This window comes from Hoplias malabaricus, chromosome 3, assembly GCF_029633855.1.
Source record: "Hoplias malabaricus isolate fHopMal1 chromosome 3, fHopMal1.hap1, whole genome shotgun sequence".
Taxonomy (NCBI): Eukaryota; Metazoa; Chordata; class Actinopteri; order Characiformes; family Erythrinidae; genus Hoplias; species Hoplias malabaricus.
In genome coordinates this window covers 12,043,560-12,067,598 of record NC_089802.1, presented here as the reverse complement: position 1 = coordinate 12,067,598, position 24,039 = coordinate 12,043,560, and the positions used below count along the sequence as shown (strand labels likewise).

General features: G+C 41.2%; 1 protein-coding gene across 1 annotated transcript; it reads left to right on the top strand.

Moving 5' to 3' along the window:
- The first annotated feature begins 1,271 nt into the window (after positions 1 to 1,271).
- On the top strand, positions 1,272 to 24,003 carry fasn (fatty acid synthase). Its single transcript, XM_066663770.1, has 42 exons — positions 1,272 to 1,536; positions 4,721 to 4,863; positions 5,859 to 6,011; positions 6,363 to 6,536; positions 6,838 to 7,038; positions 7,211 to 7,333; positions 8,091 to 8,206; positions 8,296 to 8,430; positions 8,617 to 9,079; positions 9,272 to 9,459; positions 9,759 to 9,948; positions 10,201 to 10,295; positions 10,378 to 10,512; positions 10,968 to 11,171; positions 11,273 to 11,388; positions 11,498 to 11,673; positions 11,770 to 11,961; positions 12,105 to 12,185; positions 12,285 to 12,470; positions 12,578 to 12,757; positions 13,275 to 13,478; positions 13,669 to 13,976; positions 14,410 to 14,796; positions 15,001 to 15,165; positions 15,258 to 15,373; positions 15,575 to 15,729; positions 15,860 to 16,063; positions 16,283 to 16,433; positions 16,789 to 16,967; positions 17,163 to 17,282; positions 17,394 to 17,516; positions 17,979 to 18,202; positions 18,336 to 18,534; positions 18,742 to 18,893; positions 18,992 to 19,083; positions 19,171 to 19,568; positions 19,670 to 19,858; positions 19,967 to 20,194; positions 21,003 to 21,214; positions 21,332 to 21,430; positions 21,713 to 21,964; positions 22,187 to 24,003. Exons 2-42 carry the CDS (start codon positions 4,737 to 4,739, stop codon positions 22,322 to 22,324), a joined length of 7,530 nt encoding a protein of 2,509 aa, XP_066519867.1. The 5' UTR covers positions 1,272 to 1,536; positions 4,721 to 4,736; the 3' UTR covers positions 22,325 to 24,003.
- The last annotated feature ends 36 nt before the right edge of the window (positions 24,004 to 24,039 follow it).

Sequence of the window (24,039 nt, the reverse complement as noted above, 5' to 3'; positions counted from 1 at the left end):
TGTGACATTATTAATATTTTTACAAAAATGTAATAAATTGTTCGTTTTCTTTGTTACACCTGTGTTGTGCGCTTGTATTTCAACATAATGTTTATATGTAAAACAAAGGAAGAGTTTTTATATACATTTCTGAACTAACGTAACCCTGAAACTGGCCAAACCCTTCTTATTACATCACAGTCTGTGCTCGTCTGGTCCGTAGCTCCGCCCACACTATGCCATCACCTCACCCTATATCCAAGCAGTGCCCCTCGAGTCGTCCTCATTGGGCAATCCTACACACCTCCGTGCGCTGATTGGCTGCTTTCTTTTTCATCGCTCCCTGTCAATTTTGGGCACACGCAAGTCCCACGTGTTCAATCACAGCACAGCAGCGGGTAAAAAAACTCCGCTCCTTCTTTCTCTGTTAACTCATTCTGACCCTGCACTTCTTCATTCTTTAAGATTTCAACATCTCCCTCTTAAACACACCAAGCACCGAGGAGCACGGTTTATCCACCCACTTCTTCGCGGTACACTGACTACACACTGATACTAGATTTTGAGGAATGATATTCTGAACTGTTTGAGTCAGTTTTGTCATCTCAGCACAACAAGGTAAAAGCTGTAGATGTACCTCACACAATTCCGTCATCTTCTTGTACCCCCAATCAGGAAGCATGACGATATAACACCGTGTGTCAAACCTGGGTCAAATATAAATATATATTACATTAAAAGTCAGGTTCAAATATATTTTTATCATTTTTTAACCAATTTAAGAAAGGGCTGCACACACTGTAGGTAAATGGCTAATGAATTGTTTAAGCTGAGATCAGGTTAAGAGTGGTCACGTGTATATCAGCTTTAAACTAAGAAATGTGATTTTAAAAAATGTTAATTGTTTTGAACAGTAGTATTTTGTCAGCTTGACAAACCTGAACATGTGTGAATAGAAAGAATAGAAACTCCGCAGTGAGTGTTACTCCTTAAAGATAAAGCGCCAAGGCCGTCCAGCTGAAAACACTGTTGTCCTTGATGTGTGACAGATCTGATCTGATCTGAGGGCACGGTGTGTTTTATCAGAAGTGTATTTCTCAGTCCTGAGGTTAAACTCTAAACGTGGCTCGAAAGTAGCCGCTTGTGTGAGAGAGTGATGCTGCGCCTCAGCAATGAACTGTAGTAACCCGGCATTATTTTTTTTAGGCGGAATTAAGAAGAGAGTGGCGTTGGGAAATCAGCCCATGGCCTGTGTGCGGAGCGCTCTCTCTCCTCTCATTGGACTGCGCCGCGGAGCCAACTGTCAGCCCATGTGGCGTGGCCATACAGCATGCCTCACATTTAAATGAAACAGAGGCAGAGAGCACAGGAGCGAGAGTAATGTTTTAGGGCAAGCCTAGGGACTAGAGAAGGGCTTTTTGTGTTCAGGCTGAACTCAGGCGCACTGGAGATAAAGGGACACTGATAGGAATATAGGTCAGCCCCGGACTCTGTTCACGTTTGATGCACATCGATCTGAGAAGTGTTTACAGAGCTCTGTTTAAACTAACAGTACCGGTGAGTGCTGACACTGCGCGTTTATTGCATTTTATTACTCATATGTATGTGTGTGTGTGGTGCTGATAATGGGAAGTTAGCCTAATGCTAGTACGTACATGTTATATTGTTAAATATTCTCATTAAAAACTACCCAAAACTAAGGTATAATACGTTGCATCGAGCTTCAGGATGATTCTGGACTTTAAAATACGTGTATCTAAGTTACATTTAATAAATGTGAATTTGGTACGCAACCACTGCGATAATGGCACTTTTTACAAACTTAAATTTCTGAACTTGGTGTCTTTTAAACACGACTTTGCTTCATATTCGCCCTGTTAATCCTTAAATGATGCCCCGGCAATATTCAGGGGCGCGAGGCGTAGACTGGAACAGCTGCACCATTTAAGGTGGAACGGAGAGTTGGGTAGTCCGCTTAGGCACTGTCTCCCATCTTCTAACGGCTTCTGCTGCTACTTGCTACCTAGCTGTCATAGCATGTTAATGCTAACTGCCGTGTATGATGCTCCTAAAGCAGGGAGCTCAGCACAAGCACCGTTCCACTCTTCAGAGGAAGGTAGGAGCTTCATATCTGTTTGAAACTAAGTCTTAGATTAAGTTAATCTTATTTTATTTGGAAAAGGTGTCTGCCACATTGACGTTGATGCTATTTGAATGACTCAGGAATGACTAATAAAAGTCCATCAATCAACAGGGCCCTGTCTTAAATCTGCAGTGAAGGAGAGCTGAGAGGAAGGTGGTTCAAGAGGGCCCAGAGGAAGATTCAATTGCTCAAAGGGTGATATTTGAGGGGTCAGACATGAGAAATCTGAGCTAAATTAGATAAGAATTAATTTAATGAGAGTTGGGTTGCAGATAATAATATTATGTCTTTCTTGTGAGGGTATAATACTGCCTAAATTTGGAGTTTGCTTTGCATGTGATGGAGTCTGAAATAATCCCAGTTGTGTGCTGCTGGAGAGAGGAGCAACAGTCTCATTTGGTGTGCAGTTGGTTGTAATGGAAGGGCAATGCCCTGCTATCACTTCAACTTCCATTTCTTATCGGTTTAGAGCTTATCCTTACACATTTCATGTTTTATTGTGGCCCACTGTTGAGCCACCATACAAACAGCAAGACCAGTAAAACTTGTTGCAACTAATCTAGAATGGGAACAGGAAAAGATTCTTCATCTTATAGGTTTTCTTTTCTGTAAAGTTTGCTACTGTTTTAATTATCGGTATGAGCAAACATTGGCATTGATTGAAAGTAAAAAAAGAAAGAAAGAAAGAAAGAAAAAAGAATCTGTTGACATTGGGAACAGTTATTTCAAAAATTTCAAACCAATAGCTTATGACGTTTTTACTAGTCCTGAAGAGCTGAAAATGTGCTGCACATTATTAATTTCACTGCTTTTATAACAATATTAAATTTGATTTCCTCTATAAGGCTAGCCCAGGTAGAGATTGTACCATTTTCTCTAAGTTAGATCTTTACCTGAGAAATACATGAGATATTGACATTCCTCTCCCAGTTCCTATGTGATACTGCCTTACTTTCCTGAGATGTCCATTTTGAACATTATACTAATTAAAAGTAGAGGTTGTAAGGGAAGAAATGGAAGTATTTCAGTTCTTGAACAAGAATTAGAAGTGGTTTTAGCCCACCTCAATGCAAGTTACATCAAACTAATTCAGATAGACCAAAAGTTACTTTATTTGCCTACAACAACCTAACCACAGTTTAAAATTGCTACATTTGCTCTTTTAAAGAAAAAAGACTACAATTCAATGCATAATTATTGGGATCCTCCGCTTTTTAAACAGTTCAAAGACGAGTTAAGTAAACACACTTGTATTCTTGGGTGGTAAATATAGTTACCCCTTTATAAGTGATGACAACAAGGTGGTACTGAGTAGTTTATTTCAGTCATTAGGCATGACTAGCCTTGTTCTATATTTGTAAATCAAAGAGACTTCTTTTAGATCTGGGTCAGGTAGATTACAATATCTCCTCCTGGAAATCCGTTTACTTGGTCTCTCAATCTGTTCCAGCCTGTGGTTCTGGTGTGTGCATAAAGCTAAAGGCCTTGTAGTTTACTATCTCTACCTTGTAAGTGCTCTAAAGAGGTCATGCAGTACAAATCAATTACAACATGGAAACATTTCAACATGATACATACTCTGGTAATGCTGAGAAGAATGTGAGAACTAGCTATATGTTCACCCTCACACAAACACATGTAGTGACAAGCTATTGCGTGCTAGCACCTGCCTGGCAGGTATGTTTTCTTTTGGATGTCACTATGGTACTTCTCTGCTCACATTGTCCCTGTCCAGCACCATTCTTCCATCCATTATATAAAAGATTTATGTGTTGGTAGGTTATAGACCAGTTATGTGGCAAACTACTTTAGTCTAATTAACAAAAGCTCCTGTTGTAGGCAACACTACTTTTTTTCCCCTTCTAAAACATAACTCTTTGCAGTGATGTATGTTACTTGAAACTAATGCCAAAGTCCTTCTTGCCTATTTGGCATGTTTCTGCTTTGTTGAAAATTGCAAAATATGAAGAAAATCTTACATCATGTGCTGAATTGCCTTACTGTGTTATTTCTAGGTTGTGTCCCAATCCCGGTCTACTTCTGTTTGAGTTTTAGAATTTCCTTACTCTTAATCTAAAGAGAGTATTAATCTATAAGGTTTCCTGGAAGTGGATGTGCAGTGCAGTGTATTCAAGGACCAGGTCTGGGTGCTCTGTTGTAGATACATTTGGAATAAAACGCACGTTGGTCTTGAAACTGTATCGTCCTTGCTTGAGTTCTGGTTGTGAATTCTAAGGTAGCAGAACAGAGGAGCACTTTGTGCTCAGTGTGGCGCTTGATTGCACCTCACAGTAAGCAGGAATCCCATCCCAGCTTCTACTTTGTAGCTGGCCATTGTGTGATCTGCATTAGCATGAATGCAGTGGCCCTAAAATGAGGAACAAAGCCTACAGTCGTCCAGGCGACCCCCTCCCCCCCACTCCCTCTCCTCCCCATCCCTCTCCCTGTCTGAGCTGACTTGGTGGTCCCAAAATTATGGTTTGAAATAGGTCACGATCTCTCACAATACTGAACTGCCATCTGAAAGGCTGTCACTGTTATCAGGATGTCTGTTCTCTGACTGCAGTTTCTTTTGTCTCTTGCTTTTTGAATCTACAGAAGCACTCACATCACTATGGAGGACATCGTCATAGCTGGAATTTCAGGTCGGCTGCCTGAGTCAAATAATTTGGAAGAATTTTGGCAGAACCTTTTTAATGGAATTGATATGGTCACAGAAGATGACAGAAGGTGGAAGCCAGGTACTGTACAAATTTAGTAATGTAATACCTCTTCATTGATATGTCACAATGTTCTTCCCTTAATATCCCCTCATCATCCTTTGTTGATTGGAATTGTTATTTAAGTTAAATCAGCACACTACAATAAAAGTTTGGGAGTTACAAAAAAAAAAATATATATATATATATATATATATATATATATATATATATATATATATATATATATATATATATATATACTTTAGATTGAGTGTCCATGTGAGTGTGTATCTCCCTGTGAAGGACTGGCGCCCCCCTGCAGGGTTTTCTTGCCTTGTGCCCAGTGATTCCGGTTGGGCCCGGACCCACCGTAATCCTGAACTGGATGGGTGGTTACAGACTATGCAGTCGAGTCTTTATTGAATTTCAGAACATAATTACATGTCATTTTTTTTTATTATAACTGCATATTATCCTACTGGGTTCCTGTTATTCAGCTTAACAAATTTCCGACTAGTGATTTCAGTATTTGAAAACTTGTTTCAATTTGATAACCTGTCGAAATGGCACATTGCAAGACCCCATTTAAATGTCTGCTAGGTCTTACAGGAGGACACATTTTTAGCCACGTAAAATTGATGTAATATGTATAGTTCGAACCACTTCGTATTATTGTAAAGTGCTTTATTTTTTTTAATTTCCATGTGTACAATGTAGTTAATCAACGAATGGCCCATTAAATTTTCATCTGCCTTCTCTGTGGTCTCTGGTTTCTTTTACTCATTTCTTTTCTCTGCTGTTTCCTTGCCTACCTGGCTGGTGCTGTGTTGGCCTTGGCTGGCCTAGCCTCGTCTGAATAGACCTCTCTTTCCTCTCACTCCTTTTTCCTTTTGGCAGACAACTAATGTTCACATTCATGTTCTTAAATACCAGCAGGCTTAAAGAGGAAGATTCTTTTGATACAACAGAAAACTTGTCTTATTTCCTCAAGTTCTCATCAGTAACCATGCTGCATTTTTCTCCCTTTTTAATAGGTCTGTATGGACTTCCTCACAGAAATGGAAAACTAAAAGAAATAGACAGATTTGATGCAGCCTTCTTTGGTGTCCATCCTAAACAGGCCCACACCATGGACCCCCAGCTAAGGCTTATGCTAGAGATATCATACGAGGCCATCGTTGATGGAGGTCAGTCACCCAGTATACCAAGGGATAAAATATGTAAAAGTATTTTTGTGCAGCAACTGCACATTTGTAAATCATATATATTTCATCAAAATACATTCCTGTGGAGTTTTAAATTAATTTGATGGTGTGTAATAATATGCAGTTTATGGCTTTAAGAACCATACATTGACAGGTTTTTTGGGATCCAAAAGTGGATCTTCTCTTTCACTCCAAATTAACCATTTTTGGCATCATTATTTTTTAAGCATTGTACACTAAATTGGCAGTTAAATTTACACTCCAACAGTGCTGTTGTAATTCATATTCTTGTGGATGGGAGTAGGAGTGCTGATAGTGTTTCTAACTTGGCAGGCATTAACCCTGTATCCATGCGTGGCACCAAAACTGGTGTATACATTGGTGTGAGTGGTTCTGAGGCTGGTGAAGCATTCAGTAGAGACCCAGAGGAGCTGCTGGGCTATAGCATGACTGGCTGCCAGCGTGCCATGTTTGCCAATCGCCTCTCGTACTTCTTTGACTTCAATGGTAGGCAAAGTTTCTTCCCCCGTGTTTTTTATTTATATATTTTTTATTTATTTTAATTGATCCATGGTTTAAAAAAAGCAGCGTACTTGTTTTATAATTGTGTGTATATTGTGTGTTTTTATATTAGTATATTGTCTGCTCTGTGACATGCTTTATTAAAGGAATGTTGATAGTACCTTCTCACGTCATGGCTGCTATGAGTCATTTTGTGCGAGGAGTGATGTGTTGCATAAGCTGATTATACTACATGCCTCAGACATGAACATGACTGTTAACATACATGTGGATGTTTTTTTTCAAGGCCCCAGTACAGCCATTGATACAGCATGCTCCTCAAGTCTACTGGCTCTGGAAAATGCCTTTAATGCTATCCGTCATGGCCAATGTGAAGCAGCCCTTGTTGGGGGAGTCAACTTGCTGCTCAAGCCCAACACCTCAGTGCAGTTCATGAAACTGGGCATGCTTAGCCCTGAGGGGACCTGCAAATCTTTTGACTCATCAGGTAGTCTTACAATAAATATATATAAGTGTATATATACTTATTTGTTTTTTTTAAATAAATATTTTGCACTAATTTTATTCCCTGCTCAAATAATTTCCTTGTATTATATGTGGATTGTAGTAGTTTACCTTAGATTATACACTAAATATGTATTTGTTAATTGCTGTCTCAGGAAATGGCTACTGTCGTTCAGAAGCTGCTGTGGCTGTGCTCTTGACCAAGAGGTCTATGGCCAAGAGGATTTACGCCACAGTGATCAACGCTGGCAACAACACAGACGGCTACAAAGAACAAGGTATTAAATATAGTGCCTTCCCTTTTGTGCCTCCTACATTTCTATGGCCATTCTGTTTGGAATACTGGTTTTAGTGGTAAAATCTGCCAAACTATTCCACTACCTTGATCTGAGCCCAAATCCTCTGAATCCAAAGCATATTACTGTAATGGAAATAAATACACAAGGTCATTTAAGTACTGTACACTTTTCCCTTTGCCCCAGTGCCCGTTGGCATTCCTTTACACTCAGCAAGTGTTTCTAAACATACCACTGAATTTGGTGAGGTGGTGGTATGCCAGTGTGTTAAACAAGGCTCCCTCCATGCAGGAGCTCATGTGACACACCAGGCAGGTGTCCTCACTGGAACTGTGTCAGATTACCCTCATGTGATACAAACAAAGTATTTCCCTCCTGCATAACTTTGGTAAAAGCAAAGGTTACATATTCTTTTTTTTTTTTTTTTTTTTTTTTTTTAATATTCAAAAATAATTACTTGAAGGTTTAATGGATAATTTTAATATGATCTTATATAATTAGATTTTTATGTACTTTTATGTGTTTCCCCTGAGATGTGTAAACTAGGGAAATATCCCACCTTGAAGGATGAAAATATCGAAGACCATAATGCTATACTATGTTAGAATGCAGCTTCCTTTAACAATCATTTCAGGAGATTCCCACACCTAAGATAATAAATTATAGGGTCTCAAGAACAAAAATGACCACCTGTGGTTGAAGTGATTAATGGTGTGTATGTTGTAAACCTCTTGTACAGGTGTGACATTTCCCTCTGGAGAAATGCAGCAGATCCTTGTCCGTTCTCTTTACCAAGAAGCTAACATCTTACCTGAGCAGGTGGAGTATGTTGAAGCTCACGGCACTGGCACCAAGGTAAGTTAATGTGTACACACACACACACTCAGACACGCAGCCTTAAATTAATGTCATATAAAACAGACTGTGTTGTTTGGTTATTTTAGGTTGGGGATCCACAAGAAGTTAACGGGATTGTTAGTGTGTTCTGCCAATCACAGCGGGAGCCGTTGCTTATTGGATCCACCAAGTCCAACATGGGCCATCCCGAGCCTGCCTCTGGGCTGGCTGCCCTTGCCAAAGTGAGTCTAAACATTCAGTGTTTATTCTCAACTGACCATACAGAAGCACTTTGTCATTCTACAGTCCATTTGTTGCTCTGCATACTTTGTTAGCCCACTTTCAGCCTGTTTATCAATAACATATATGATGTGGGAGATTGATCATTCTCAACAGGCCTAACACTAGCACAACCACTTTGCCCACAGGTGGTCTTGTCTCTGGAGCATGGCGTGTGGGCACCCAACATTCACTTTCACAGCCCCAATCCTGACATTCCTGCCCTGACTGACGGAAGGGTGCGTGTTGTTACTGAGCCGATTCCCGTCCAGGGAGGGATTGTGGGAATTAACTCCTTTGGCTTTGGAGGATCGAATGTCCATGTGATCCTTCGTCCACCTGGGCGCACACCCCATGCACCTGCTTTGCCACAGACCATCCCCAGACTGATGCTGACATGTGGGCGCACTGAGGCGGCTGCTGCTTCTCTCCTGCAGAAGGCCCAGGAAAATAGTCAGGACCCAGCCTTACTGACCCTGCTGAATAATATCTCTGCTGTGCCAACAGCAAGTATGCCCTTCCGGGGCCACACACTGCTGGGAGCTCAAGGGGAAGTGAGAGAGATCCAACAGGTCCAGCCCACAACCAGACCTCTCTGGTACATCTGCTCTGGTGAGCAAATCATTAGACTTTTTGACAAAAATGTGGCATGCTGTCTAAACCAGTTGTCTGCAAGTACATGCCCACACACTCTTAAAGCTCATGACGACTGTAGAATCACGTGAAGCTAGAATGTAGCATTTGCATTTCATTTCAAATCACCCAGAACATCTTTTATTTACTATTTTAATGCTTTTTTTTCAGGTATGGGTACACAGTGGGCCGGTATGGGCCGTAGCCTGATGCAACTGCAGGAGTTCAGAGAGTCCGTCCTCCGCTCGGACGAGGCTCTGAAGGACACTGGGCTGTGTGTGTCACGCCTGCTGATGGAGGCTGATGAGAACACCTTTGAGGACACAGTCCATGCCTTTGTGAGCCTTGCAGCCATTCAGGTCAGAGTTCTCCTATGTCACACACAAACACTTACTGAACTCTGGCTATCATTTTCTTAGTCAACTAAGATCGGCCAGCTTGTGCCTGGCATTGCAACAGAATGTGTTGCAATATCTACTATTGAAATCTAAACACTGAATGATTATCATTTCATCATCCTTTTAAATTTTGTAATTGTATCTGTCTGTACCCTATTCAGCACAGCTGACTGCTTGTTAGGCCATTGTCTAACTTTATTAGCCATGGTCTGTCCTCTGCTTCTTGCGGATTGTTTAGATGTCTGTATTTGTGTCTCTAGATTGCACAGATAGATATGCTACAGAAAATGGGTCTCCAGCCTGATGGGATTGTAGGCCATTCTGTGGGAGAAACGGCTTGTGGCTATGCTGATGGTTCCCTCAGTCACACTGAGGCCATCTTAGCTGCCTACTGGAGAGGCAGATGCATCAAAGAAGCCAAGCTGCCTGCAGGCGGCATGGCTGCCGTAGGTAAGAAAAGAATTAATTAACTGTCCCTTTAACACAGTAGTCTACCTGGGTGTGTACTGTAATGTTCTATAAACCACTTGTCAAGGACCCTCAGACATTCTGCATTTTGCTGTATCGCCTAAGCACTGGGAACACTGGGATTTTTTTGAACGGGGTGGTTCAACTGGGATGGGAAAAGGCTAATGGGCTTTGTCATATTTATTTTTGGGTTTGAGCTTGTACATTAACGTTTTATTGTCAATGCTTTTTTAGGTCTGACCTGGGAAGAGTGTAAGACTCAGTGCCCACAGGGGGTAGTCCCTGCCTGCCACAATGCAGAAGATACAGTCACTATCTCTGGACCACAGGTATAATTGGCCTTCATATGAATTTCATACATTCTTTTTATTGAAATGTTTACTGAATTACCTGGTCATTGTGTATATGTAGGAGGCAGTGAGCAAATTTGTAGCAGAACTTAAGAAGAGTGGTGTGTTCGCCAAAGAAGTGCGCAGTGCCGGTGTCGCATTCCACTCCTATTACATGGCCTCCATTGCTCCCTCACTGCTGGCTGCATTACAAAAGGTAAACTGGTGCTGTTGCACAACACTGCCATCTCCTGATCATTTCTGCCCCCACTTATTGACAGATGTGCCAGACTATCTTCGTGTTAAAAATGATTTATTACTGACAGAGGCAAATGATCAGAGGTCAGAGAACAACCGGTTTAATTTAATCTCTAGTCAAAAATAACTAATCATTTTGAGTCATTCGTGTTGAAGAGATGAGAGAATTAAATATAAGTAATTTCCGTTAGGAAGGGGACAGTGAAAGGAAACTTAAAATTAAAATATCTGCACGCACGCCCACACTTTTAATTGTAACTTCTGAGATTTAATTTTGTATCTCAGCGTTGTTTAATGATGCTTCAAATATGTCATGACTGGCTGGTTTGACTGGTAATGCAATGTTGTTCACAGGCTGCTCATAATATAGTCACAGTTCTGTTCTTGTGTTCTCATGATTGTGTGTCACCTTAGGTGATCAAAAATCCTCGCCCCCGTTCTCCACGCTGGATCAGTACATCCATCCCTCAGGCTGAATGGGATAGCCCACTTGCAGTTTACTCTTCAGCTGAGTATCACGTCAACAATCTGGTGAGCCCTGTGCTTTTCCAGGAAGGCCTGAGCCTTGTGCCCGACAATGCTGTGGTGGTGGAGATAGCACCACATGCCCTGCTGCAGGTGAGAGAGTTGGAAAAGAGACATGGACAAACGTAAAATATTTTATTTGTTTTTCTACTTTTTGCTGATTACTTACTAAATCTATTCTTGTTCCTCTACAGGCCATTCTAAAGCGCAGCCTCAAGACCTCTTGTTCTATTCTACCCTTGATGAAGAGGGGACATGCCAATAACCTGGAGTTTTTCCTTTCTCATGTAGGGAAGATCTACATGAATGGGTTAGCACCAACATATCTTCATTATTATTTCATATTTAATTTTGTTTAATAAATTGCAATATTATTTATTATAACACGCTAAACTTAGTTACTTATTGTTCTGTTACAGCATTAATGTGGACAGTGACAAGCTTTATCCAGCTGTAAAGTACCCTGTTCCAGTGGGCACCCCCCTCATTTCCCCTCTAATCCAGTGGGACCACTCTCAGACCTGGGATGTCCCCAAGGTGGAAGACTTCCCAGCTGGTTCTGGAGGCTCCACCTCTGCCACTGTATTCAATATTGGTGGGTAGATTGTGTTACACTGAACCACACACAGGAAGAATAATGGTCAATGGCCTTTCCCGTCATATTTTTTTTTTTTTTTTTTTCTCTGTGCAGATATAAACCCTGAATCCCCAGACCACTACATGATTGGCCACTGTATTGATGGGCGTGTCCTGTATCCTGCTACGGGTTACCTGGTGCTGGCATGGAGAACGCTAATGAAGAGTCTTGGTACTGTTTTGGAGCAAACACCAGTTATCTTTGAGGATGTCACCATCCATAGAGCCACAATTCTGCCCAAGACTGGTAAGTGTGTGTGTGTCCTATGTCCATCTTCAGTTATGTAAAAAGTCTTAACCTTTTTATTTAAATATTGACCTCCTTTTACATAAAAGTAGAGAGCAGTAGAAAAACCAGCTTGTTTCACTCCTGTTCTGATCACATCATAGGGTCTGTCCAGTTGGAGGTTCGTCTCATGCCTGCCACTAGTCGTTTTGAGGTATCGGAGAATGGCAATTTGACTGTCAGTGGTAAGTTAATTGTGAATTATAAAATATGTATATAATTCATGTGTCATGTTGTAGTTTGATGCGTGTATTTAAACGAGTATGCATTTCTAAACCTTTCAGGTAAGGTAAATGTGTTGGAAGATGCAGCACTGGACTCTCTCCACTCTCAGCTGGTAGAGCCTGTGGCTGTGGAGAAGGAGGACCCCAAGCTGCGTCTGAAATCTGGAGACATTTACAAAGAATTGCGCCTGCGTGGATATGATTACGGAAAGACATTCCAGGGCATTTTGGAGTCCAACAATGCTGGTAAATAGCTTTATATTTGCACCGTATTTTCGAACTAAAGGAACACGTTTCTGCCAACATTGTGTTTTAATGATTAAAAGCTCATGTCTTATCCTGTTACACTGTAGGTAACCAAGGGAAGCTGCAGTGGACAGGAAACTGGGTTTCCTTTTTGGACACCATGCTGCAGATGATTGTAGTTGGCTTGTCCGGTCGGAATCTACGCCTTCCTACTCGTATCCGCTCAGTGTGTGTAGATCCCACTCTACATGAGGAAAGAGTTCATGACTACCCAGAGGATAGGAAGGGTAAATAAGTTTGATATTGTTGTTTTTTTTATTGCCCACCCCCCCCACGTCTCTCTTGGGTATGGTAGCCCTTATGCTGCGTTCTAGTGATGTTGGATACTGGGAAATACCAATTTTCTCACTTTACCACTGGTAAACTCTGGATTCGAGATGTGACGTGTATCGCAACCTTTTTCCTCTTCCCCTGGAGAAAATAGCTATTATGCATTTGAATTGCATCGTTATGTATGTTTTCTGTAGATAAGTCTAATATTATGATGAAATATGTTATTACTCAAAAAGCGTTTAGTTGTTATTTAATGATAAATCACTTTTTGGGCACATGTTGTATACAGTGGGTGGATTTTTGGCCAAGCACCCGAACGCAGTGAAGTTGTATTTACTACTTAACCACGGGGTATATACAACCTTCTGATGAACACCTGAATGTAGCATTAGAGTTAAAGTTTGAATGTTTAAATATACGAGCATTGTAGAAATGAAATGTAAGCTTAAAATTCTCACTTTCTTTTTTTAGCTGTAGATGTGTATGTCAACCGTTGCCTGGACAGCATTACAGCAGGTGGAGTTAAGATCTGTGGTCTTCATGCCACTGTAGCACCACGTCGCCAACAGCAACAGACTCCCCCAACACTAGAGGAGTTTGTCTTTGTGCCCTATGTGGAAACTGAGTGCCTGAGATCAAGTGAGAAATTAGGCGAGCAGCTGAGACATTGCAAAGGCAAGTACTTTTATCTTTTATGCATGTGTGTGATAATTTTGATATAACTTTTATATCGCTAATTGTCCAAAGCATAGTTCTGTGTATTTATTTTTTTATTTATTTCCATCATGCAGAGTGGTCTTGGTCTCTCCCCATGAAAAACAGAGTAATGTGACATGACATAATCTGTGCATTGCTTCTTCTACAGGTCTGATAAATTGCCTCCAGAGAAAGCTAGCCAGTCAGGGAGTCAAGATTTCCATCCCAGGGCTGGAGACTGCAACAGAATCGCAGTTGATAGATGCAGAGGGAGGGCTGCTGCGATTGCTGTCTGTACTCTGTGGCCTGGAGCTCAATGGCAACTTGCACTCAGAATTGGAGCAAACCGTGCAGAAGGAAAGACAGTGTCTTCTGCAAGACCCACTCCTTAATGGCCTGCTGGACTCTCATGCCTTGCGCCACTGCCTGGACACTGCTCTGGAGAATTCCACTCCTGGGAAGCTCAAAGTTGTGGAGGTACAATGAAAGATTTATGTGCAGAATTAAGTTTTCAATTAGATGAAGATATTAGAATTAGTTGAGATACTAATGTGCATTCTTGACACTAAACTGCATACTTGGATCAAAATGCACTTGCTGCACACCATGGATGTTGCTGTAAGGGAGAAAAATATATTCAAAAAACCTAGGCATTTATGGTGGCTGCTATTAAAGTTTTGATTTTGCAACATGGCTGTCATTGCAAAATAAAAGCTAATTTACAGTGTATATAGGTGGAAAGGAAAATTGCTTAGTTAGATTACTGGCAAAGCTTTTAAAGAACCATACAGTTAAGAAAGCATGATGTGCCTCGCTCTACTTTTAATATTTTACACCAGCTCACAGACTATATACTACACAAGTTAGTGCTTGTGCAGTGAGGCTATGCTTTGTTCTGCCCTCTCCTCAGGCTTTTTCCAGCGATGGCCAGGTGTTTTCTCGTGCAGTTAAACTTCTCAACATTCAGCCCATGTTGCGTCTGGACTACACTGCCTCTGACATCAGCACCGAGCTGCTGACCTCCCAGGAAACCACACTGGAAGAACAGGGTGTCACCGCATCTGAGTGGGACCCCCAGCATGGTCCAGCCTCTGGCAGCCTGATTGGTGCAGACCTGGTGGTGTGTAACTGTGTGCCAGGGCCTGTGGCAAACCCTGCCACACTACTGGAAAACCTGTCCTCTGCTGCCAGGGATGAGGGCTTTGTGCTGCTTCATGCACTGCTGAGGGGAGAGACACTGGGGGAGACGGTGTCGTTTCTCACATCTTTGGACAATCAGAACAGACTTCTCTCTCAGGTGCTTGTTTGATACTTAAAGTTCATCCGAGCAAATCATACCACATGCCTTTTAACTTTTAGGGAAGAATTGTAACACAAAGAGCCAACAGAAATGATCCAAAAGGACATTTGAATAAACATCTACTTACTTTTGATGTATTTCTAATGTATTCTTTTTGTTTTTCCTCCTGTCCTTATGTGTCTTGAAATTGCGGCTGCTCAGGTTGAGTGGGAAAAGCTGTTTGAGGAGGCTTCTCTTAACTTGGTCATGATGAGAAAATCATTCTATGGGACAGTTCTCTTTCTTGCCCGCAGAAAGGCTTCTGAAAAACAACCTATCACTTTATCTGTGAACTCTACTGATTACGAATGGGTAGAGACTCTTAAGGTAAGTTGATGAATGTGTGACCAATGTATCATTTAAGTTGCATAAACAATTGTTTAATCTGAAATGTGATCCTTCAATTTCTCTTCTGTCAGAACACACTGGCTGAGCCATCAGAGAAACCAGTGTGGCTTACTGCCTCTCAAGGCCATAATGGAGTGGTGGGAATGGTCAACTGCCTAAGACAGGAACCTGGAGGCAATCGCATTCGGTTAGTTTATTCACACACAGGAAGGAAGCAGTGGAACGATGATATAACCTTTGTTAACTAGTTTGCTTACACAGGGGAAAAGTTTTTATTAAAATTGCATAAATCACATGAGCATACAAGAAGGAACAGTTCTCTAAGACAAAGAATAAAAAAAATATAGTTTATATATTAAGTGTCTGTGGTTTTGTCTCCACTCACTAGGTGTGCATTTGTTTCTAATCTGAAGACGTCCTCTACAGCTCCAACCCTCTTGTTTACCCATAAAGACATGCAGATGGTGCTGCAAAAGAACCTAAATATGAACGTGTATAGAGATGGTCAGTGGGGTGCATTCAGACACCAACTTCTTCAACAAGGTAGAACACATTAATATGTATAATCAGGGCAATAATGCACCCTTAGTTTTACATTGCAGCTTCAGAACTAATAATACAACATTATCTTGTGTTTTTGATCTCAGCATGACTTTTCCCCCCTCTGTTGTAGATTTAAATGAGGAGTTCACAGAGCATGCATATGTGAATGTGCTGACTCGTGGTGATCTGTCCTCGCTGCGCTGGATTGCGTCCCCACTACAGCACTTTGTTCCATCCAATCCCAATGTGCAGCTCTGTCGGGTTTATTACTCCTCCCTCAATTTCAGAGACATCATGCTGGCAAGTGGCAAACTGCCCCCAGACGCTATTCCTGGTAATTGGCGCACACATTTTTACAGGACCTATTGCAATAAATGAGTGCACACATACAGACACATTGATTGATCTATGCACTGCTGCACACATTTTGTTCGTGACTTTTCTCGTGCCAAGCATTACATCCATTTGTGTTGCTGTGTTGTGTACACAAAGTATAAACGATGGTACACTGGCCTCAAGTTTATAGAGAATACTGTTTTCATTCTTTGTGCAGGAGACATAGCGCTGCAGCAGTGTATGCTGGGAATGGAGTTCTCTGGACGGGACCCCAGTGGGCGGACGGTGATGGGCTTATTGCCTGCTAAAGGTCTGGCCACCTGTGTGGATGCTGACAAGCGCTTCCTCTTGGACGTTCCCTCCAGCTGGTGAGAAAGTCTCCAAATTATTGCTGTATTTCTTTGTAAGTTGCTCAGAGATTGCAGTAAACAGCCATACTTCTCTGAGTATGTTTTACATCTTTATTGAAGTTAGCAAATTTTATACTGTGACAAGCATAGTTAGCATACACTTTTTAGGGTAATAAATATATTAAGCTGCAAAGAACAGGGCTGATTTCCTTAAACAGTTTTAAGCTTAACTCTAGAATACAGAAGCTTTTTAGTGGTGAATCACTGGTGATGTTTTTAAATGTGTCTGGGAAACTGACTCATAAAGAAGGTGATAAATATTTATATAAAGATATTCATTATGCTTAATGTTGCTGTGTGTGTGTGTTTATAGGACTCTGGAGCAGGCTGCCTCTGTGCCTGTAGTCTATGCTACAGCATATTACTCTATGGTGGTGCGTGGACGTCTAAGAACTGGTGAGAGTGTGCTGATCCACTCTGGTTCTGGAGGTGTGGGCCAGGCTGCCATCGCCATTGCACTCAGCATGAACTGCAGAGTCTTCACTACTGTGGGTGAGTAAAAGTTCCAAACCACAACATCTACAAAAAACATTTCGCATTGTTCTTGACACTGCCTAAGATGTTAGGGTAAAATGAAAATTATAATTGTGTATATACTTGTTATGCGTTTTAGCAGTGATTGTGTAGTAGTTAATATAAGTAATTGCTAGTAGTTAATATATTTTAAACAAATGTACGGTTCCACAGGTTCTAAAGAAAAGAGGGCCTACCTCCAGGAACGATTCCCAAAGCTCACTGAAGATTCATTTGCTAACTCAAGAGATGCCTCATTTGAGCAACATGTGCTAAAGCATACAGAAGGCAAAGGTTGGACTCTTGTTTAGATTATGACACTTAACACTAATTTCAATCATATTTATTAAAACGTATCTGTTGGAATGTGTGGGTAATCTGCACTGTCTTCTTTACTGGCCTCAGGGGTCGATGTGGTTTTGAACTCCCTCGCTGAGGAGAAGCTGCAGGCCAGCTTGCGCTGTTTGGCCAGGCACGGGCGTTTCCTGGAGATTGGCAAATATGACCTGTCCAACAACACTCCTCTGGGTAAGCTAGAATCCAACTATAAATACATGTATGATCATATACACACTCTGTGCTTTGTGGAGGTCAGAGACCAACACTTTATTCCAGTCAAAATGGTGAATTACAAGTTAGTAATTTTTCAGTGTTTTTAGACTCTTATAGAAAATCTGTTGATCCACTGAAGTCTGTTACCCTTTGAAGACATTGTTTGTTTGTTTTTTCTTTGATTAAATATATTTGATTGTTTTCATGAAAATGAAAACGAATTTTAGGCATGTGCAATTAATCCTGAAGATAACTGCAAAGGTTTTTTGGAATAAAAGCCTTAACATTATGGGTTTATATGTGTATGTTTAATTACATATTTCCTTAAAAATACGCTGATTTTAATATTTCACAGTGGCACACACAATCACATTCTTTGTCAGAATATCGGTGGCAGCAGTTAATCTTCAGTTGCCTAAATTTACACTTTTGTTTTAGGCATGGCTCTGTTCCTGAAGAATGTGGCTTTCCATGGGATCTTGCTGGATGCTCTGTTTGAGGAGGGTAACCGTGAATGGGAGGAGGTGTCTGAGCTTCTAAAGAAGGGCATTGCTGACGGTGTGGTGCAGCCGCTCCGCACCACAGTGTTTAAAAGGGACCAGGTGGAGGATGCTTTTCGTTATATGGCTCAGGGCAAGCACATTGGCAAGGTCCTGCTGCAGGTGAGTACTTGTCCAATCAGGTGTCGTTGTAAACACACGTTTCCAATGGCCTGGGATGAGGTTTTTCTAATTATGATTAATCAAATTTGTTTGCCCTCTATATATATATCATTCTTTGTGTCTCTGTCTTCAGGTACGTTCTGAGGAGGGCAGCAGTGAGTCTGCAGCTGCTCGTCTTGGTCTTCCTGCAATCTGCCGGACGTTCTGCCCTGCCTCACACTCCTACATCATAACAGGAGGTCTTGGAGGCTTTGGTTTGGAGCTGGCTCACTGGCTTACTGAGAGAGGAGCTCGTAAATTGGTGCTTACTTCCCGATCTGGCATCCGCAACGGTAAATGTCTTGAATTATATAACTTCAGTTGGTCAGCATTTTTTTATTTGTTTTCTTTGGACCACAAGTCAATATCCCATAGTTCTTTAATGTGGGCATGTGTCATTTTGTAGAGAACCTGGCTAATGAAGGGCTTTTCACACGTTGGAATCTGTTAGTTCCTGTCTTAGCATGTGCTGACAATAAAATGCTGATGTATTTTAACAGGTTACCAGGCTAAGCGTGTCCGTGAGTGGCGAGAACTTGGCATCCAGGTCCTAGTCTCCACTAGTGATGTCAGCTCCCTGGAAGGGGCGGAGCACCTGATCAAAGAAGCCTCCCGATTGGGCCCTGTGGGAGGCATATTCCACCTTGCCATGGTAAAGACCTCTGTCTGTACATTTGTTTGAGTAAAGGAACTAATTCGTGTGAACAAGATGTTGGGAAGATATACATTTATTTGTTTATTATGTATTAGGTTTTGAAAGATGGTATGCTTGAGAATCTCACATCAGAACATTTTACTGAGGTCAACAAGCCTAAATATGAAGGAACTCTTCACTTGGACCGGTAAGCTTATTAAGTGCTTATAGTTTTGACATTAAACTAATCCAGTTAAGTTCAGTAAGTCATATGATATATGGTTTTCTTCTACAGAGTGACAAGGCAGGAATGTCCTGAGCTGCAGCACTTTGTGGTCTTCTCCTCGGTCAGTTGTGGCCGTGGCAATGCTGGTCAGAGTAACTATGGTTTTGCCAACTCCACCATGGAGCGAGTGTGTGAACAGCGTCGTCATGACAACCTGCCAGGCCTGGCCATCCAGTGGGGTGCCATTGGTGATGTAGGTGTTGTCTTGGAGACCATGGGTGGGAACGATGCGGTCATTGGAGGGACGTTGCCTCAGCGTATGGTGTCGTGTCTGGAGGTTCTGGACCGTTTCCTGTGCCAGCAAAGTCCTGTCATGTCCAGCTTCGTGCTGGCAGAAAGAGTGCAGATGGCAAAAGGAGAAAGTGGTGGACAGAGGGATCTTGTGGAGGCAGTGGCTCACATCCTGGGTAAGAACTTCAATTATAGCTTCTACATTTTGAATCTTATGATAGATTATACATGATCTGTTACATCAATTAGTAAACCTTATACTGTGCGCTTTGTTCAGGTGTACGTGATGTAAGCAGCCTGAATGCTGATGCCTCATTGGCTGATCTGGGTCTGGACTCACTGATGGGTGTAGAAGTGAGGCAGACACTAGAGAGAGACTATGACATTGTTATGGCAATGAGAGAAATCCGCCAACTCACCATTAACAAACTTCGAGAGCTTTCAAATAAATCTGGAGGACCAGACGGTATGTGTGTGTAAATGTACATTTCTATGAAACTCTAATTCCTTTAGGAGGCACTTGATGTGGGTATGTGGTTATCAGGCTAATTTTTCCCTCATGGTCATATTCTAGAAGCCAGGCCGCCCCAGGTGAAGCGTACTGCTGCTAAAGCTCTGCTGGAATCAGATATCAGCCTAATGCTGGTGAACCCAGATGGCCCCACTGTGACACGGCTCAATGAGGTCCAAAGTGCAGAACGACCGCTGTTCCTGATTCACCCCATCGAGGGCTCCATTGCTGCCTTCCGCACCCTCACCGCCAAACTAAGTGTGCCTTGCTATGGCCTGCAGTGCACCAAGGGTAATGTCAGCAGGAACCACCACACTGGCAGGTTTTTATGCAATATGCATGGCAAGGAGCATATTGAAATAACAACAGGGATAGATGCATAAAGAGCCATTTAAACTTGCAGTCAAATAGAATTAGCCAAGATATTATTTTTCATAGTAGATCATTCAAAAGAGATAATGAATTTTGTAAATGGAAAACAATAAAGATGGCATGGAAAACCTTGATGTGGGATGTCTTCAAACCAGGCACCTGCAGAGGACTGAGAGGACAAGCTTGAGATGCTTTTTAGAATGTATACATACCTTCTTGCTTGGTGTGCAGGTTTTTTTAATGTTTTAGAGTGCTTCTTTTAATGAATTTTGGGTATTGGTCACCTACAGTATTACCACAAAGCTGGAAATTCCACAAACACTGCTTATAATCTCATAAAGAATGCTGCACTTTGCAAAGTGTATGGTTATTTTCAGCAAGGCTCAATGCCATTATGGGATACAAATAACCCGCTAAACCAGAAATGCTAGGCTTTGAGCATAAATGCCTCTCGTGCGGTCTTAGAAACAACACTGTTAGCCATTAGCCAGACATTAATTACATGGATAACTAGCTAAACTAGGTGAATATGAGCATGGAAATGTTTGTATGTGATCAGAAAGGATAGACACTTTTAAAACACATCAACAGTAAACAGTTTCTAAACATCAACATGGGCTTTTTGGCAGCCAGTGTCATTTGTAATACATTCTTGCATTGGTTTTTCAAGTAATTTGTATGTTAGTCTTTGATCTAATATTGTCATTTTATCTTTTGTGTTTTGTAGCTGCTCCACTGGACAGTATTCAGAATCTAGCTGCATATTATATGGACTGTATGAGGCAGGTGCAGCCTGAGGGCCCCTATCGTATTGCTGGCTACTCCTTTGGTGCCTGCGTGGCCTTTGAGATGTGCTCTCAGCTACAGGAGGCACAGTGCCCTGTGGAATACCTGTTCCTTTTTGATGGTTCCCATTCTTATGTTGCAGCATATACACAGGTGGGAAAGGGACACTTACATTTTTATCTGCAGCTCAGAATATTTATTTACTGCTTTAAACACACAGTGCAACGTCACTGTCTGAAGCTTCACTTGCTTTGTGTCTCACACTAATAGAGCTACAGGGCCAAGCTGACCCCAGGCAATGAGTCTGAGGCTGAAACTGAAGCACTGTGTGCCTTCATCCAGCAGTTCACTGGCATTGAGTACAACAAGGTAAGCTGCCTTCCACGATACCATTGGAGATATCTGCATTTTATAATTTGGCCACAAGGTGGCATTAAAGTTTTTCTGTGGTATCCACTGCTAGTGTAATCTCAAATAATTTGATCACTAAATGTTCAGCTTTGCAAACCCTAAACCTGAGCTTCTGATTGCATTTGTATATAATTAACGAAAAATGGCTGGTATTTTTGGTAAGTTGATATTGAAACTACAAGTTTCTCAAATCTCCAAACATACATATTGCAACTTGAATTATCTCTCTCACATGTACAGCTCTTGGAATCATTGCTTCCTCTGAAAGATCTTGAGGCTCGAGTAAACCAGGCAGTGGATCTAATCACCTCCAGCCATAAGAACGTCAACCGTGACTCACTCCACTTCGCTGCCTCTACATTCTACTACAAACTCAAAGCTGCTGACCGCTATGTCCCCAACACCAAGTACCATGGCAACATCACCCTGTTGAGGGCCAAAGCCAGTAGTGAATATGGCGATGGACTGGGAGCTGACTACAAACTGCATGAGGTAAGCATAAGATCTAGTAATGCAATACTGCAAACATCTGAACAGAAACCATAGAATCGGTTGGCACTTGTATATACTGATATCCTGGTATCATTTTGATTAATTTAGGTCAAGTTTAAAACTAACTGGAAAACTATACAGCTATTTAAATACCCACAACTATTAGTATTTACTATTGTTTTTAAGGGAACTCTGAAAAACATATGTTGGTTTTACGTGCAGGTGTGTGATGGAAAAGTTTCAGTCCATGTCATTGAGGGTGATCACCGTACCTTCCTGGAGGGAGAAGGAGTGGAGTCCATCACAGGCATCATTCACAGCTCACTGGCAGAGCCCCGTGTTAGTGCCAGGGAGGGTTGATTTAAACCCTGTACGACAATCACTTGTTTCTTCTTTCCCTCACCAATCTCCTGTCACCTTTCTAGAACACGGTGTCCAATCCCATTCTTAGCCCCTGCACGATTAAAAGGCTAAAGTGTCTATCCTCTGACCCACTTTCTTTCTTTTTTCATTCCCCTACTCATCCCAAGAAGTGGCACAGTGTATTTTAATTTGCTGAGAACAAAAACAACACCTCTCTAACTAATCAATCTTTTTTTTTTCTTACTCTTATTATTTATTTAGTTCATTTTGTAAATTTATGTTCCGTATTTTTCAATGTTGAGATCACCAATAACAAATGTGGAATTTTACCATTGCACGAAATTTTTAATTTATAGTGAAAATGTAGCCAAGTGCCAAGGATGTTCATTAGTGCCTAGCTACTACGCTCTCCCCTGTTTTTAATGCAAATAAACATTGGCGATCTACTAAGTACATTTTACACAAGTAATAAGTGCAGTTTTCATATAAACATTGTAATATTCATGAATGTTTATATCCCTTGTAAAACCTAATGAACCAGTCACATGTGCATAGGTCCAGTTTGCTGTTAATGAATCATAAGCTATTCCTGAACAAACTTACTAATGTTCCCATATTTACCAGTATTACTGTGGGGTATTTTTGTGCTTGTGTTTAATTTAGATATGATAATGGCTTGCAGCAGTTATTGAATAGCTAGGCATGCCAAGTTATCCACCGGCTCAGTAAACAATATTAGTAAAAATTAAAGCTTTCTCGTAAAGGTGTACTCTCATTACATGGATGTGCAATGCCCTTTTTTCCCCTCATTGGAGACGATGTTGACAGACATCACAATGTTTAAACATCAAGTGCATGCTACTATATTGTAACTGCAAGCAATCAACTGGAATTGTTCAGCTGTGATATTTGTTTTCTGTTATGAAGAAAATACAAACATTCCTTTCTTATTTAACTTCTGTTACAAAAAAAAAAGTATGTTTCTCAGATGTCTCTGCTTCTGTAATGCTCAGCACTTAATCAGACCCATCAAATTATTCTGCCACAAAGTGAGCCAGCATTGGTAGATGAGTAGTTTTAGTGCAATATGTTTCTCCTTCTGTGGCTAGGTCCACATTTCAAAGTTTACCTAAGCTTTGTGAGAGATTAGTGAGTGTCTTTTTTTTTTTTTTTTTTAAAAACACGTTTCCTGAGAATGAAGGGTTTTATTTGGGCCTGGACTGAAATGCTGGTCATGTGAATGAGCCCTGATTGATTCACTGTTCTAGTCACAATGAAGAAGAAAGGCAACTCTGAGAGTAACGCTCTGGTGAAATCTGAGACTTCCGTTCATGTCTATGACGAACCCAGATTCCTTTCTAGATGTTGTGCTTGGACTGTAGATGAACTACGTGGATATTACTTTAACTGTTATTTTCCGTAATTTTTTTGTGTAAGTATTTATTGCACTAGTCCAAATAAAGAACTATCACTAACTGTATTGGTTCTTTGTGTGGCATTTCTCTGGTGTGATCTGATTCATCTAAAGATATGTTATTTGGACTTCAAAGCAGTGTACTATGGGTTTTTGGAAAGTGACATTTCTGTAGAAACCTTCGAAAAGCTGCCTGTTCTGCGAGACAGAAAAAGTCACTGTGTTGTAGATCCAAAAACCTGTATGCACCTGTCCACTATAAGAAAACAATGCTACAAGTTGGTTGGTTTTTTTTTAA

Coding starts and splice junctions, on each gene's coding strand:
- fasn (XM_066663770.1), top strand. CDS start 4,737: ATGGAGGACATCGTCATAGCTGGAATTTCAGGTCGGCTGCCTGAGTCA. Junction 17,517..17,978: donor GTCCAACAACACTCCTCTGG/GTAAGCTAGAAT, acceptor CTTTTGTTTTAG/GCATGGCTCTGTTCCTGAAG. Junction 18,535..18,741: donor CCGATCTGGCATCCGCAACG/GTAAATGTCTTG, acceptor GTATTTTAACAG/GTTACCAGGCTAAGCGTGTC.